This window comes from Nannizzia gypsea, genomic scaffold, assembly GCF_000150975.2.
Source record: "Nannizzia gypsea CBS 118893 supercont1.1 genomic scaffold, whole genome shotgun sequence".
NCBI classification, from domain to species: Eukaryota; Fungi; Ascomycota; class Eurotiomycetes; order Onygenales; family Arthrodermataceae; genus Nannizzia; species Nannizzia gypsea.
In genome coordinates, this window is record NW_003345201.1 from 3,799,259 (window position 1) to 3,812,774 (window position 13,516).

General features: G+C 46.7%; 6 protein-coding genes across 6 annotated transcripts; 3 read left to right on the forward strand and 3 right to left on the reverse strand.

Annotated features, from left to right (window-relative positions):
- Nucleotides 1-555: 555 nt before the first annotated feature.
- MGYG_01391 (hypothetical protein) lies at nt 556-2,370 on the reverse strand (the record flags this gene model as incomplete). The annotated part of the gene is made up of 7 exons (XM_003177264.1): nt 556-687; nt 749-951; nt 1,141-1,211; nt 1,275-1,294; nt 1,391-1,444; nt 1,511-1,626; nt 1,725-2,370. 7 exons carry the CDS (start codon nt 2,368-2,370, stop codon nt 556-558), a joined length of 1,242 nt encoding a protein of 413 aa, XP_003177312.1.
- Nucleotides 2,371-2,973: 603 nt separating this feature from the next.
- On the forward strand, nt 2,974-4,134 carry MGYG_01392 (DUF207 domain-containing protein; the record flags this gene model as incomplete). The annotated part of the gene is made up of 2 exons (XM_003177265.1): nt 2,974-3,495; nt 3,625-4,134. The coding sequence occupies 2 exons, from the start codon at nt 2,974-2,976 to the stop codon at nt 4,132-4,134; spliced, it is 1,032 nt and encodes a 343-aa protein (XP_003177313.1).
- A 517-nt stretch (nt 4,135-4,651) lies between these two features.
- On the reverse strand, nt 4,652-7,444 carry MGYG_01393 (hypothetical protein; the record flags this gene model as incomplete). The annotated part of the gene is made up of 5 exons (XM_003177266.1): nt 4,652-4,882; nt 4,941-5,243; nt 5,302-5,364; nt 5,423-5,836; nt 5,975-7,444. 5 exons carry the CDS (start codon nt 7,442-7,444, stop codon nt 4,652-4,654), a joined length of 2,481 nt encoding a protein of 826 aa, XP_003177314.1.
- A 1,315-nt stretch (nt 7,445-8,759) lies between these two features.
- MGYG_01394 (ARP2/3 complex subunit) lies at nt 8,760-9,528 on the reverse strand (the record flags this gene model as incomplete). Its single annotated transcript, XM_003177267.1, has 5 exons — nt 8,760-8,768; nt 8,829-8,873; nt 8,950-9,075; nt 9,143-9,469; nt 9,526-9,528. The coding sequence occupies 5 exons, from the start codon at nt 9,526-9,528 to the stop codon at nt 8,760-8,762; spliced, it is 510 nt and encodes a 169-aa protein (XP_003177315.1).
- Nucleotides 9,529-9,942: 414 nt separating this feature from the next.
- MGYG_01395 (ubiquitin carboxyl-terminal hydrolase 6) lies at nt 9,943-11,786 on the forward strand (the record flags this gene model as incomplete). Its single annotated transcript, XM_003177268.1, has 3 exons — nt 9,943-9,958; nt 10,036-11,649; nt 11,713-11,786. 3 exons carry the CDS (start codon nt 9,943-9,945, stop codon nt 11,784-11,786), a joined length of 1,704 nt encoding a protein of 567 aa, XP_003177316.1.
- A 666-nt stretch (nt 11,787-12,452) lies between these two features.
- Nucleotides 12,453-13,139, forward strand: MGYG_01396 (hypothetical protein; the record flags this gene model as incomplete). Its single annotated transcript, XM_003177269.1, has 2 exons — nt 12,453-12,692; nt 12,762-13,139. 2 exons carry the CDS (start codon nt 12,453-12,455, stop codon nt 13,137-13,139), a joined length of 618 nt encoding a protein of 205 aa, XP_003177317.1.
- Between the last annotated feature and the right edge of the window lie 377 nt (nt 13,140-13,516).

Sequence of the window (13,516 nt, forward strand, 5' to 3'; positions counted from 1 at the left end):
TGATACTCCAAAACCCAAGTGGCTGCAAAAGCGAGAGAGAAGGTTCAAAATGGGGAAGGGGGTTCCGTCCATCGTGGCGATTGATGGTGGGAGAAAGGCTCAGTGCAAATCAAGGGCCGCGCCTGGTCCGCCCGTAACGGGCCTTGAAAGCCCAAAACCCTGCTGACATCCCCGCCTGAGAGACGAGCGCAAAGGCTTGAAGACGCCCGCTCAGGCCTGAACGAACTGATATATGCCTTTTTCGGGTGGATTTGCCATTCTTGTTGGATAATGGGCTGGCTGAGTGGCTTCGACTTCGCTGAGGCGGGTAAGTATCATCGGTTTGCGGTCACTTCACCGATTTCTCCCGGAAGTCAGCGGGAGGCAAGCGTTCTAGGTTGGTCTCGTAGCAAAACCAACTTGCATTGAGCCGGGGCTGACTTCGTCAGAGCTGAGTCTACGAGGAGGTAGTCCAACTATGGAAGGTACGTCGAGTGTTTTGTGCTCGTTGGTGGCCAACTTGACTGACTCGGACGCCGGCGTGCAATAAATGCGCAGGCATCCCCCCTACCTTTCCTATGGCTCGATGACCTCTCCAAGAATCCCCGGTCGTATAAAACCAGGAGACTCATTCTCTGTGCCTGGAGTCGGCAATTGAAATGACCTAAGAAAGACAATACTTTGGGGTGCCAGTGGCGACGATGCAAGCTGCAGTAGGCTAAGGGAGACGGAAGATGCTGATCAATTGACGAGAGCAAAAGTTACCTACCTTTGGCTTGGTCTTGAGTGCACTCTCTTTATTTTGGTTGGCAAAGGCTTTAATGACCTTCTTTTCGTCATTAGGCACGCCGCCGAGGATTTCTCTCCTGACGTCTGGGTGCATCAAGATCCCCTTGAGCCGTTGCGAATTCCGATCGATATTCTGGCGAATAAGCGCGAGTTTACTGGCTTCAGGCATCCATAAACCCGATCCTGGATTCATACGTTTGATTAGCTTCTGTTCGCATCTATCTTCCGTGCCCTCTTAGCACGCGTTGCTGAGCAACTATTGCTTGGGATAAGAACTGGCCACAGGGATGGGAGCAAATAACGTCCGTGTCCGAGCCAGGTATTGAGAGTTAGGTTTTGGTGAACTCCAGCTAACTCTAGAGATTCACTTACCCATAAAACATTTCCCAGGTTCTAGGTGGAGGTAGTATGCTGCATATGGGCCTTTCCGTCCGGTACGGGACCTGCAAGGATGGTTTGATAAGGCATATAGTATATAATATATGGCAGGATAATTGTCAACATACCATGCCGCTGAAAAATGTGGCTTCAGTACAGTTAGCAAACCATGACTAAATATAAGGAAGATCATGGATGCTTGAACCAGCGTTCATGTTTGGCTTGAAGTAAAGGAAGCTCTTACTTTGTAGGGTGTTTGGTCATGACTGAACCTAACGTCTCTATATATCCTAAAGACCTATAATGATGTATTTTGATCAGTAGGAACTCTAGACATTGTCAGTTCTCGCCAGCATATGCATACCAAGTCTTTTGCTGGCAATTCTGGAATTGTCTCGTCTTTCTCAGCAAGTTTTTCATTCAGTGCCTCAACGAATGAATCCCAATCCTTTTTGGACTTCCTATAATCAACATCATGATCTGCACAATCAAGGTATCAGTATATATATATAAATGCAATTCGCCTATGTAGACAGCCAACTCTGCATTGCATGTGGACTCACTTTTCAACCACTCACGGTCATTATTTTCCTTGAGGTCTGCAAGGAAGAGGACTGTATTTGGATGGATGGTGCCATCCTCGTAGGGTATCCCTCCGTCATCTCTTGGAGTCGGGAGCTTGATAAACACTTCTTTCCCTGGTTCCAGCCCAGTCCTTACACCCTCTCTCCAAAGCTCCTTTCCCTTGCTAGCTTCCCGGGATTGAGCAACGGGATCTTTCACACCACTTTTCCTTTTCTTCGTATGTGCCGCTGCTGGCTTCTTTTTGCTGCCTCTTTTCTTCCTTTCTTCAAAATCCTCGTCTTCCTCTTCGTGATCTTCCGCGGACTCCTCGGCATCTGCAGACGCAGAGCTGCCTGCTCCTGGGCTGTAGGCATCCTCTGTTTCGTTATCCTTTTCCATCGAGGCTCGATTCGAGCAATCGGATGCCAACGGAGTCAAGTCACTACCACTGGAATCGGACTGGGAAGCATCTTGTTCAAAATATCTGCTCTTTTTCGCGGTGGATGAGGCACGCCTGGTTGTTCTAGGCTTAGACGGTAGCTCTCTGGGGGCGCTTTTCCGGCGTTTCGTATCTGTACCCTGTCTGGGGGATGAGGTATCGGCCTGGCGCTTTGTTCGTTGCTCTGTAGGCGCTGAATTTCGTAGTGAACGGCGAGGCATGGCTGGGTGAGCGCGTAGTTGTTTGTAGTTGAATTGGTTAACTATCGTCCTGGCGTGACACTCGCGCTTCGAAGGTTAGCAACGAGGAACTCCTATTAATTAATCATAGATAGCAAAGGCACTCAATGGCAACAGCTTATATTCTCGCCTTCTGCTCGTCGACGCCGGTAGCTGTTTTCAATGTCCTACCTATGTAGCCCGCAGATGGTTAGCTTGTTAAATTGGTTCAATTAAATAGTCGCGCGTCGACTGCCGGACAATGTTCCATTGTGAGGAAGCGAAGGATCCGTATTTCCCAACCAGTTATCCCTAAGTAGTCAAATGGATTATATAAATATATCTTCGCCTGCCAATCAATAAAGGTGGAGGTTTTGGCAAATACTGGCATTCATGTGTACAAGTTCTTATCGAAGCATGCCCTGTTGAGAAAAGTTTCACAGCGTCGTGCATTTTTTTGGGCTAGTTAAATAAATAATTGGCGACCCTGCAGGCAAGTACATGCAACACCAGCAACACCAGAGAACGGACAAATAAGGAGTTAAAGAGGATTGAAAAGATCGAATATCGTTTCTTGGTTCATTTCCCAAGGGAAAGCTGTACGGGATGGCCACCATACCTACCAGCTTCATTTCCAAGAAGGAAAAAATACTCAAGGACCTGTCTGTTCCCGAAGAAGATTATACAGATTTATCCCCCAAAGGCTCTGTGGACGTTGCAATTATACCACTCATACGGGATATCAATCGATTGCCGGGCCTAGTGACGACGAGTAGCTGTGCTGGGCGCATCAGCGTGTTCGTCGAAAGGGGGAAGTTAGGCAAGGCCAGGGCTGATAATGATACCATTGCAACCGAGAAAGCGCCAGAGGACCCTGAAGACGGCTCTCTAGAAGATAAACTCGGTCATGACAAGCGTCTAACGGCCGAATATGAGAATAAATTTGTTCCTAGAGGGGGAAAAGGCAGCGGAACATGGCAGTTTGTCTCCCATGACCCCCTGTTGGCTGATGGGGTCAATACAGAGAAGAGTTTTCATGAGCTATTTGGGCTGAAGCCTTCAGGGACTTCGATGAGCCTATGTAGAAAAGGCGAGATACAGCTGATCAAATTTAAATTTGAGCCTATGGTATGTATTTGATCCCCTCTCTCCTTGACTCGTTATATTTTGTTGCTGCCATAACATATTGCACCTTGTGTCTCTGCCAATGGCCAGCAAAATCAGTCTGATTTTCCAGTATGCTGACTTGGTATGCAGATCCTCCATATAATGGCAGCATCTCTGAGCCATGCTCAGCCTGTCCTTGCTGCCGCTAGCAATGCGGGCTTCAGAGAAAGTGGAATCCAAGGACTTCGCTGCCTCGAGGACGCAGATGCATGTCCTATTGTTGCCGTACGATCTTCTGGTCTGGGTCTAGAATCAATCATAGGCTATATTGAGGATGACCGCTCTCTCGAACCTTCAGCTCGCAGTGTCGTGACTGAAGAGTATCTGCAGTTACTTGTTCAAATTTCTAATGAACGGTTCAAAGTGAACACGGAGCGCACAGAAAGGTTTAGAATGAAGCTGTTGCATTTAGTCAGAGGACAGAACCCTGATAGCCTTAAGCCTCAGTGGGAGGATCCAAAAATCAGGAGAGAAAGAAAGAGGGCGGAAGGACTGGAAAGGAGCAAAGCGGCGAGGAAAGCCGAAAAAGTAGAGAATGCAACTTCAGAAACTCATGATGAAGACATGATATTTGGAGTTCATGCTCTGGGGTTATCATAGTGCGAAAAACAAAGTAAACAGTTACTTTCTTCCCCGTTTTAATATGGCACCGTGAGGAGAATCGCATCTAACTACTATAACTATGCGGCGTATAGTCTTCGCATAAAACAATGGCTGGATGATGGTGACAAACGAGTAACGAGGGAATTCGGGGTACAATACAAGCCCTTGAATATAATGATATTGCTTTCTGTAGCGGGCGTTAGATGTATGAAAACTTAGTGAACAAGGCTGGGAGTAGTTACTGGCTAGTCATTCGAGAGGAAATTTAAACAATCGTTGGCCTGGTTAGGCTGGTTACTCCGACAGATAAAAATACATAGTTACAATAATGCTAGCAGCCAGCCTTCCCTCGAGGGGTTGACTGGCTACTAGCCAACTGGGAGCAACGCGCGAACAAAGGAAAAGATGTACAATAATGCCAGCGAGTCAGTGCGTCCCATAGGGGATTAACTGCTCGCTAGCCAACTGGTAGCAACGCATGAACAAAGGAAAGACAAAGGAAAAACAAAGGAAATCAAACGGCGGGGTTGACAGCCGCAAGCCCCTCTAAGACCAGGGCTTTCATCACCCTGATCTCAGCGTTAATGGCGGCTTGCAGGCTCCGCCGCGCTCCCTCGCCCCGCCACTCCAACATGAGTGGCCCGAAGGGCGAGTTGCCATGTTGAATGGCGTCCCACGAGTTGTTGAGCTCCCCTAGGTCCGGGACTCGGCGCAGGACTGCTGCCCGGATTAACCGGGCATATTTCTAAGGACAAAAAGTCAGTACTTGTAACTAGGGGGTTATTATGAAGAAGAACTCGTACCTCCACGTTCTCCTCTCGCGCATTGGCCCTACGCGAGAGGGCGTCGAAGGGCCAGAACATTGCTGTTCTGGGAATGGGCCCCAGAGCTTGCCCAGCCGCCACCCTGAGAAGATATTTCTGACGTCCATTGAACGTCGAACATCGGAGTCCTGCGTTAAGGAGATCCCTTAACAGACGCTCATCCAGTTGGATGACTCGTCTAGAATTAACTTGATGGACCAATGCTTGCAGTTGGCGTCTAGTAGCGTCAAACAAAACGTTGCGGTGCTCAACGGTGTAGAGGGACTTTGATGACCAGGGGAACTAAGCACAAATGAGCCGGTTAGCGTAAGACATAAAGAAAATGAAATGGATCACATACTTTGTCAAGGGTGCTGATCATGAATTCGTACGGGCGTTGGGGACACTTTTCAGCGAATGGTGCCTACAGGGGTGGTTAGCAGCAAATTGATTGTGGGATGTTGGTATGTAAACCGACTCACTCTCTTTGGTGCTTCAGCATAGTGAACCATGCAAAACAATTCTTCATTGGTCAAAAAACCCTGAAAACCAGTCGAGTATCTGTCTGTGTTTGGCTGAATTTCTGGAATTCCATTTTTCCAAAGGACGCACTTTGCACGTGGAAACATTACATGAAGCAATTCATCTTGAGAGGACATTTCAACATGAACATGACGATCACCAAGACGTGGAGAGTGGGCAGGTAAGTTGCGATTAACCCATGAAAGGGCCTCTTCTGCATCAGCTTGTGTGAGTAACTCGATATAGCAGTCCATAGTCTTTGCAGTGGATCGTTCCATGATAACATGGATTGAAGTTCCTCTGCTCTCAGGAAGTAACTTGGCTCGGCGACCAAGAAAATGCATAACTTCGCGTGCCAAAAGGTTGTAGGGAATCTTTTAGACGAATTAGCTGAGATCAATAAAATATATGTTAGGTATAATGACTGGGAACATGATTGAAATTGGTTGGTCCAAAACAAATTACATGTGAAGTTATCAATCAATTTTAGCAGGAACGCGAGTAAAACTTACGTTGGTGATCTTTAGAACAGCACCAGCTGGGGCTGGTTGAGGGCCTGTGCCAGTCTCGAATGGATCTTCAATGGGGAAAGGCTGAGCAACCTGAGGTAAGGCTGCAAGGGTATTGTTGTTCATGCCATGGGAGCCCTGGACGCATGAGAATCCATTTCCTGGGAGTGGGGTAGAAGATGGTCCTGAAACTGGAGCTTGTAGGTGGTGAGGACTATGGTACTGAGAAACAACAACATTGTTATTGTTCCTCGAGCCGTGGCCATTCATGGCCATGTTATTGTTGATACCACAGGCGTGACCCGGATTGGTCGTGATAGCCTGGGGGTGGGATGGCCTCTGCTGCTGGTCAGGTTGATGACCAGGCCAATGGCGAGGATTAGGAAGAGGAGAATGAGTAAAATGTTGAACATGCTGCTGAGCTGAATGCTGAGCCGAACGCTGAACAGGGTATTGAACATGTTGTGGAACGTGCTGCTGAGCTGATTGCTGAGCAGAATGGTAAGAATGCTGTTGAGCAGGTTGCTGGCCTTGTTGGTTCTGACTTGGAAGTTTCACTGGATATGAAGAAACGATGAGTGGGCCTTTGTACTCGCTTTTCTTTGGCTTCACAGAGGCAGGAGTAGGATCTGGAGAAATGGAAGAGGGTGCTGGTACAGGAGCAGAAACATAAGGCACGCGAGGATGAAAAGCATAGGCAATTCTCCATGTAGAACGAAGATAACGACGCGGTTTCGGGGGTATAGCAGGATGGATGGGTCTTTGAAAGTTACCTTGCTGAGGATACTGAACATTGCCTAGACATATGCCAGACGATGCTCCCATTGCTGGAGACACCCAGTGAGACAGGTTGTTGTTGTTGTTGTTGTTGTTGTTGTTGTTGTGATTGGTATTGCCATTGGGGAATTGCCCCTGAAGCTGGCTTCCAGAATACATCTGGGGCAGATAGGGCCGAGGATTTGGTAGAACAGATAGCTGAGGAAAAAGAGACTCTGCAGCAGCAGCGTATTGACGACCACAAAGTGATGCTGGTGAAGGGGGTGGAGCAACTGGAAGACTACAAGTTGATAAGGGGGTGGAAGAAGAGTGGCCAGAAGGAGGTTTGAATGTTTGTTTTTGTGTGGAGCGAGGTGTAGGACCAAAAAAAGAGGCGAGAGAAGTGCGTTGCAAAGGAAAATTTTGAACGGGAATTGGCGACGAGTTCTCGCTTCCAGGGACTTGTGCGTCGGCCATGGAATCTGGTGGAGCGTCGTTGAGCGCGACGACTTCGGCAATGGTGACACTTTGCTCCGGCTCATTCTGGTAATCCTGGGGCGAGGCTGTCAACATCGTCATTGCAACAACGCTACCAGTCTCTGAAGACTCAGGCTCATCCTGGCCATCAGCAATGGTATCAACGTTTTCTTGAGCTGCAGTATCAGATAAACCTGCAGATTGCTGAGAGTCATGCACCTTGACCACGGGGGACACCATTCTGATGATAGAAAAATTTCTCCCTGGTGGTCTTGCCTTGACTTGATACCAAAGCTCAACTTCGAAAGCCTGTGAATCAGACAAAAGATGATATATCCCAAAGACGCTGAACAGAAGGATTGAGCCGAACTTGGGCAACCTAAGCACGGAGAAAAAAGAGAGATAGGCTTATCTGTTGGTTTTTAGGGGTTTGAGATGGCAGTATTGACAACAGATTTGATACCACTTTTTGATAAAGGAAAGGAGATGTTTGAAGGAAAGCTGGTGAAGCAGAAAGCAGATGAAAAGAAAGGAAATAAAAAAATGTCAACAAACAAGAGAGGAAGAAGTTTTTATTACCATTGTGGGATGCTTAGTCGCCGCTGCGTCGAGCAGTGCAACATAGGGCTAGGGCAGATATAGGAAAGGGCAGGGAAGCATGAAAGGCTGTGGTAAGCCATCTTGTCTTCTAAAACAAGGGTATGGTATGGGATATAAGTACCTAGGGGTAGAAGGGTGACCGGGCCAACATCAAAACAACATATAAGGAACAGATAATACCAGATAATGCACAGAAAATAGAGGTATATAGCGATGCAGAGGGCGGAGAATACTATCTGTCCCTTGAAGAGACAGAGCATATCACACTCTAGTGAATGAAGAACCGAGTGTAAGGCAACCTTAGGAAATCAGAATAATGCCCTCCCATGTTGGCTGAAAGAGGATAATAGGAGGGCCGCCAGCTGTTACTATATATGAAGGGGTTTGGGAGGCTACTCCGAGTGGAAGGGGTATGGCTCAGAAGCTCCACAAGGGGGGAGCTGCTTAGCAAAAGAATGAAGAGTTTTATACTCTACTATTCATATATCCGATCGGCAAGCCCAGAAGGAGAGGTATCGAAGAGGCGCTGGTGTACTACTTTGTTGGAGATATCAATCAAGAGATGTGGTCAAATTTTCCTAATTAGGAAATTTGAGCCGCATATTATAGAAAAGCACCATACACAAAAGGGGGTATATATAAATAACTGGTCATGGGTATAAAAATAATTTACGTAGTAAAGGAGAAATCCTGTTGCCGATGGAACAATAAAATGTTTGGTTGAGGAGGACCGTAGAGTCACAGTTGTTCGTAGACGGCATAGAGATTTGCTAGACCTTTTAGTTCAACTCTAAGTCATTTACAAACCTATTTACAACACCATATACTGGGTCAAAAATAAGTCTCCATAAAAAAGGTCAAGAGAACACGGGACATGATGACAAAGAGGTGTCTCCGCAGTGATTCGAATGTAATGTCGTAAACCTGGGGATAGGATAAACAGGGTGAAGTATCGCTAATCAAACTGTAGAGGAAATGTTAGTGGAAAGGATTGGAGGCGGTAGGTAATCGGGTAAAAACGTACTGGGGTCAAAAAGGATTCTGCAACAAATCGTGCGCGGGCATTTAACTGAAAGGTGTAAATTAGTAGCTTGGTCAACCATAAAATTGTATACTATAGGAATCCCAATGAATAAGCGACTCACGAATAGCCTCATCTCCGATATTTCCTTGTCAACCTCCTCCATGAATTCGATGATAAAGTCAACCAACTTGTGCTTCAACATAGCCTCGGTGTGGAAGTTTGTGATAAGGAACGAGATATCATAGCCCTATCTAAGTTAACAATTGTGTTGCCAGCATGGATCTGACAACATTGGTCCAGTGTATTAAAAATACCTTGACAGGTTTCCGTCGGAGAATAAAGAATGCCTCTGCTCTCTGTGTTAAGAACCTGGTGAATTTGTGTACGAGGATATGCTCAATTTCGTCTGCCTGTTTGATTCGAATGCTAACTCTAACGCTATTCACGCTAGGTTCTATAAGGACCTTTTCTTTCTCATTGCGCGCAACCGTGAGTGGATTAAGGAGAAGTTCTGGAGAAGTAGCTGCTTCTATTTCCGGAACGTTATGCCGCTCTGATGTCTGCGAAGCGAAATTCGATACCGCAAGGGCAGCAGTCAGAGACGAACGGACGCATTGGAGGTATGGTCGTAAGGATTGCGACTAAGTGACGTTAGCCATATTCAAAAGGCAGGTTATGGATCTGGGGACACGCATACCATCCTGGCGGCTGTTGACTAGACAAATCTGTGATAGATAGCTTCCCCACCTTCGAATATATGCGAAGCTGAGAGACCTCCGGTAGGTGATTTTAGGCCCTGGTGAGCGTAATCAAAGTAAGAATCAGCCCAGTGTTGAATATTACAAGACTTGGACTTGACCCGTGCCTGTTGTATCTTCCTTCGTCTATGTGTATCGTTCCCGCTTAGGCTTTGGTGGTTTAGTTGACGTCGCTGGCTGGTGGCTGTTTGCACTGTTTGCATAGATCCTCGCCCCACATAGAAATAATACGTCTTCCAGCTCAACAACATAAAGAGGAACAGGGTACACCCGCGCAAGGAGAACGGCAGAGCCAGAGTTCGATATCTACTCGAGTTGATTCGGGAGATCTTCCAGCGTATTGATCAGCGGGAAAAATGGATCCTATTCCCGGTAAGCCGCGACGCCTTTTTAGTTATTCCTGTTTTGAAATCAAAGCGCTGCCGGGACCCTACTAACAGTTATCCCAGTTGTTGTCAAACATCAGGGTAAACGGTACGAAGTAGAGCTTGACCCGAGTTCAAATGGCGAGACTTTCAAGTTCCAGCTATATTCTTTAACGGGCGTGGAGCCTGAGCGGCAGAAAATACTAGTCAAGGGAGGCCAGCTGAAAGATGACACCCTCCTCTCTTCTCTCAATGCCAAAGCAGGCCAGACGTTCATGATGATGGGTACCCCAGCCAACGGAGAGTCCAATCTAGCATTGAGGAAACCGAAGGAAGCAATTAAGTTCTTGGAAGACATGACTGAAGCTGAGGTCGCAAAGGCTGATGGTGCTACGCCGGCTGGACTTCAAAACCTGGGAAACACATGTTATCTAAACTCCACGTTGCAGACCTTGCGCCTCATTCCTGAACTTCAGGAAGAGCTACAAAGATACAAACCTACCACACAAGGTAACTCGAGCCTGTTTGGTTCAGGCTCCCTTGATCTCACGGCTTCACTCCGAGATTTGTACAAGCAAATGTCGGAAACCCAGCAAGGGTTTCCTCCAATGATGTTTCTAAATGCCCTCCGCACTGCCTTTCCGCAGTTTGCACAAAAAAGTAGGGAAGGGCATGGCTATGCACAGCAAGATGCAGAGGAAGCTTGGTCCCAGATTATTTCACAGCTTCGTCAAAAACTTACGATAAAGGATACTTCTAATGGGAAAGACGGGAAAGACATTTCCTTTGTCGACAAGTACATGTCAGGGACAGTCAACTCTCTTTTAGAGTGTGATGAGCAGGCAGCTAAAGACAGTGGAGAGATGGCTGTAGAAAGCTCGGATGTTTTCTTCAAGCTTAATTGCCATATCGACAAAGATATTAATCATCTCCATGATGGAATTATGGCAAGTTTGGAAGAGAAAATCGAAAAGCACTCGCCTACTCTGGGCCGAGATGCCACCTACACCAAGAAGACTCGAATTTCGCGTCTTCCCAAATACCTTACTGTTCATTTTGTTCGTTTCTTCTGGAAACGCGAATCGCAGAAAAAGGCCAAAATTATGCGAAAGGTCACCTTCCCCCAGGAGATTGATGTAGTCGACTTTTGCACAGATGAATTAAAGAAACAGCTCATTCCCGTCAGAGATAAAGTTCGCGAGATCCGAAAGGACGAACAGGACATGGAACGTGCGCGAAAACGCCAAAAGATTGCCCATAAACGTGAGGAAGAAGAGAAAAAAGAGGAGCGTGCATCTGAGCCCCTGCAGAAGAAGAAAATGACTGAGTCTGCAACCGAGGAGAACCAGGACAAATCCGAGGATAAAGATGCTGCGCCAGAAGTTTTCAAATCTGACGCCGAATATGAGGCTGAAAAGGCTGCTGCCCTTTTGCAGGCTAAGAAAGAGCTCTTCTCTCTCATCCATGAAGATCTTGCAAAAGATGAAAGCACAAATAAATGTGGCCTTTACGAACTACGGGGTATTATCACCCATCAGGGGGCTAGCGCGGATAGTGGTCACTACACTGCCTATGTAAAGAAGCAGGGCAAAGTAGTGGATGGCAAGAGACGTGAGGAAGATGGAAATTGGTGGTGGTTCAATGACGAGAAGGTCTCGGAGGTTCCTGCAGAGAAGATTGAAACCTTGTCTGGGGGTGGTATGTATAGCCTATCTCATTTCGAACCTATCCGGAATAAGTTACATGACTAACACTGTTTAGGTGAATCGCATTCCGCCCTGATCCTTCTTTACAGGGCCATTGACTTGCCTACTGCGGATATTCTTAATGAGTGAGAAATTTTTGTCTCAAGGGATTTTGTGAGCGGTAGGCCCTGAATTATTCATTATTCCCTTTGCTTTCCACTGCCTCAAAAGGCCCCTTTCTCATTTAGATTGCTCCTGGAAAAGCCGGCATAAGATCGTTTAGTCAATAAGGAATAACTCTCACAACCTCAAAATAGAATAGTCGATAACCCCCATAGATGTCGCTTAAATAACCCTTTGGTCCCTAGTATGGTTGTGTTATTCTCGGCTGATGCGCTTATATAAATTTATAAACCAGGAGCTTTATCGTGCGCGGCAAGTGTGCTTAATGAGCCGTTTAAGCGCGCTAAGGGCCCGAGCTTAGCGTGGCTAATAACTCGTAAACTAGCGCCAAGCGACGTTCTCAACGTACCTCGAAGAACTGGGACATTGGTAGCAGCAATGTTACAGAGAATCGGGAGCGAGGTTCTCTCTCGCTGTGCTTCTCCAATAAGTCACAGGCTGATATACCATGGATTAAAATCTGGAGCCCGAACAAACTCGTTTCGCCTAAGCCCTATTTCGCCGTCTAGGCTATCATCCAAAGGCCAATGTCGTCGCCTAACAACAGTTACCATTCCTCCTCCCAATCAGAACAAATGGCCTCGCCGACTCCGCGTTTTACTTTACATTCTCCTTTTTGGCTACCTGGGTAGTATGAATGCGTCGCTGGTGATGAAAATATTTAGCGGCCCAATTATACAACCCGACAGCCCGGAAGACGTGGAGATAACCGAAGCCCTAAATGCCCATTTTGACAAGCTCGAAATTGTGAAGAAGCTACGGGAAGACCCATCTTACACTGAGTGGGAACCATATGGAAACTTTACAGAGGAAGAGAAGAAGAAGAGGCTTACTAGCGGGTGTCTTCGAGGATCCAGGGGCTTGTCGTGCCAGGTGCGTTCAACAAAATGGCATCGTATTGTAGGAAAACATTTGTTGTCAACTAACTTTTTTCTTCGATAGCATGTGTTCTATAACTCTCAGGAAAATATCCTCAAATCTGTTCTGTTTCTGGGTAACGCGCTTGATGGATGGCCTACTGTTGTGCATGGGGGTGCAATCGCTACGCTTCTTGACGAGAACATGGGTCGTTTAGCCATTGAAAATCTACCAGAGCGCACAGGGGTTACTGCCAACCTTAATATAACCTATAAAGCCCCTCTTTCGCCCGGCCAATACATCTCAGTTGAGGCGAAACTTAATCCCACCTTGAGTTCCGGAAGGAAAGTCGTTGTTGAAGCTGTCATCAAAGACCAAACAGGGAAGCTCTGTTCAGAGGCTACAGCATTGTTCGTGTATCCCAAAAAACTGAAACTAAGGACTATTGGCGAGAAATTTTGAAGTGAACAGGGCTTTCGTCTCGCTAGTTTGGACTGATTAAGCTAGGCCTCTATCATCGTTTAGCATAACTAATGTATTTCATAAGAGTCCTACCTAAGAAATATTCAACCCCTAACCCGCCCTATATATTATGGCAAGATTCTTCTCATTGTTTCTCTGTTTACTCCTGGTGCCTTATCAACGGTTCCATGAACTCAATAACCTTGAATTTTACCGAAGATAAAGTTATAGGAGTTGTAGAAAAGCTATCGTGAATAATCAAATTGGAATGCGAGATTGCTGCTGTGGCTAGGGTTAGAATCATTAGGCACGTAGTGCATTTTCACCACTTCTTGTCATTGCCATGGGCGCCCTTCCTCCAAACCTCTAGATAGGCC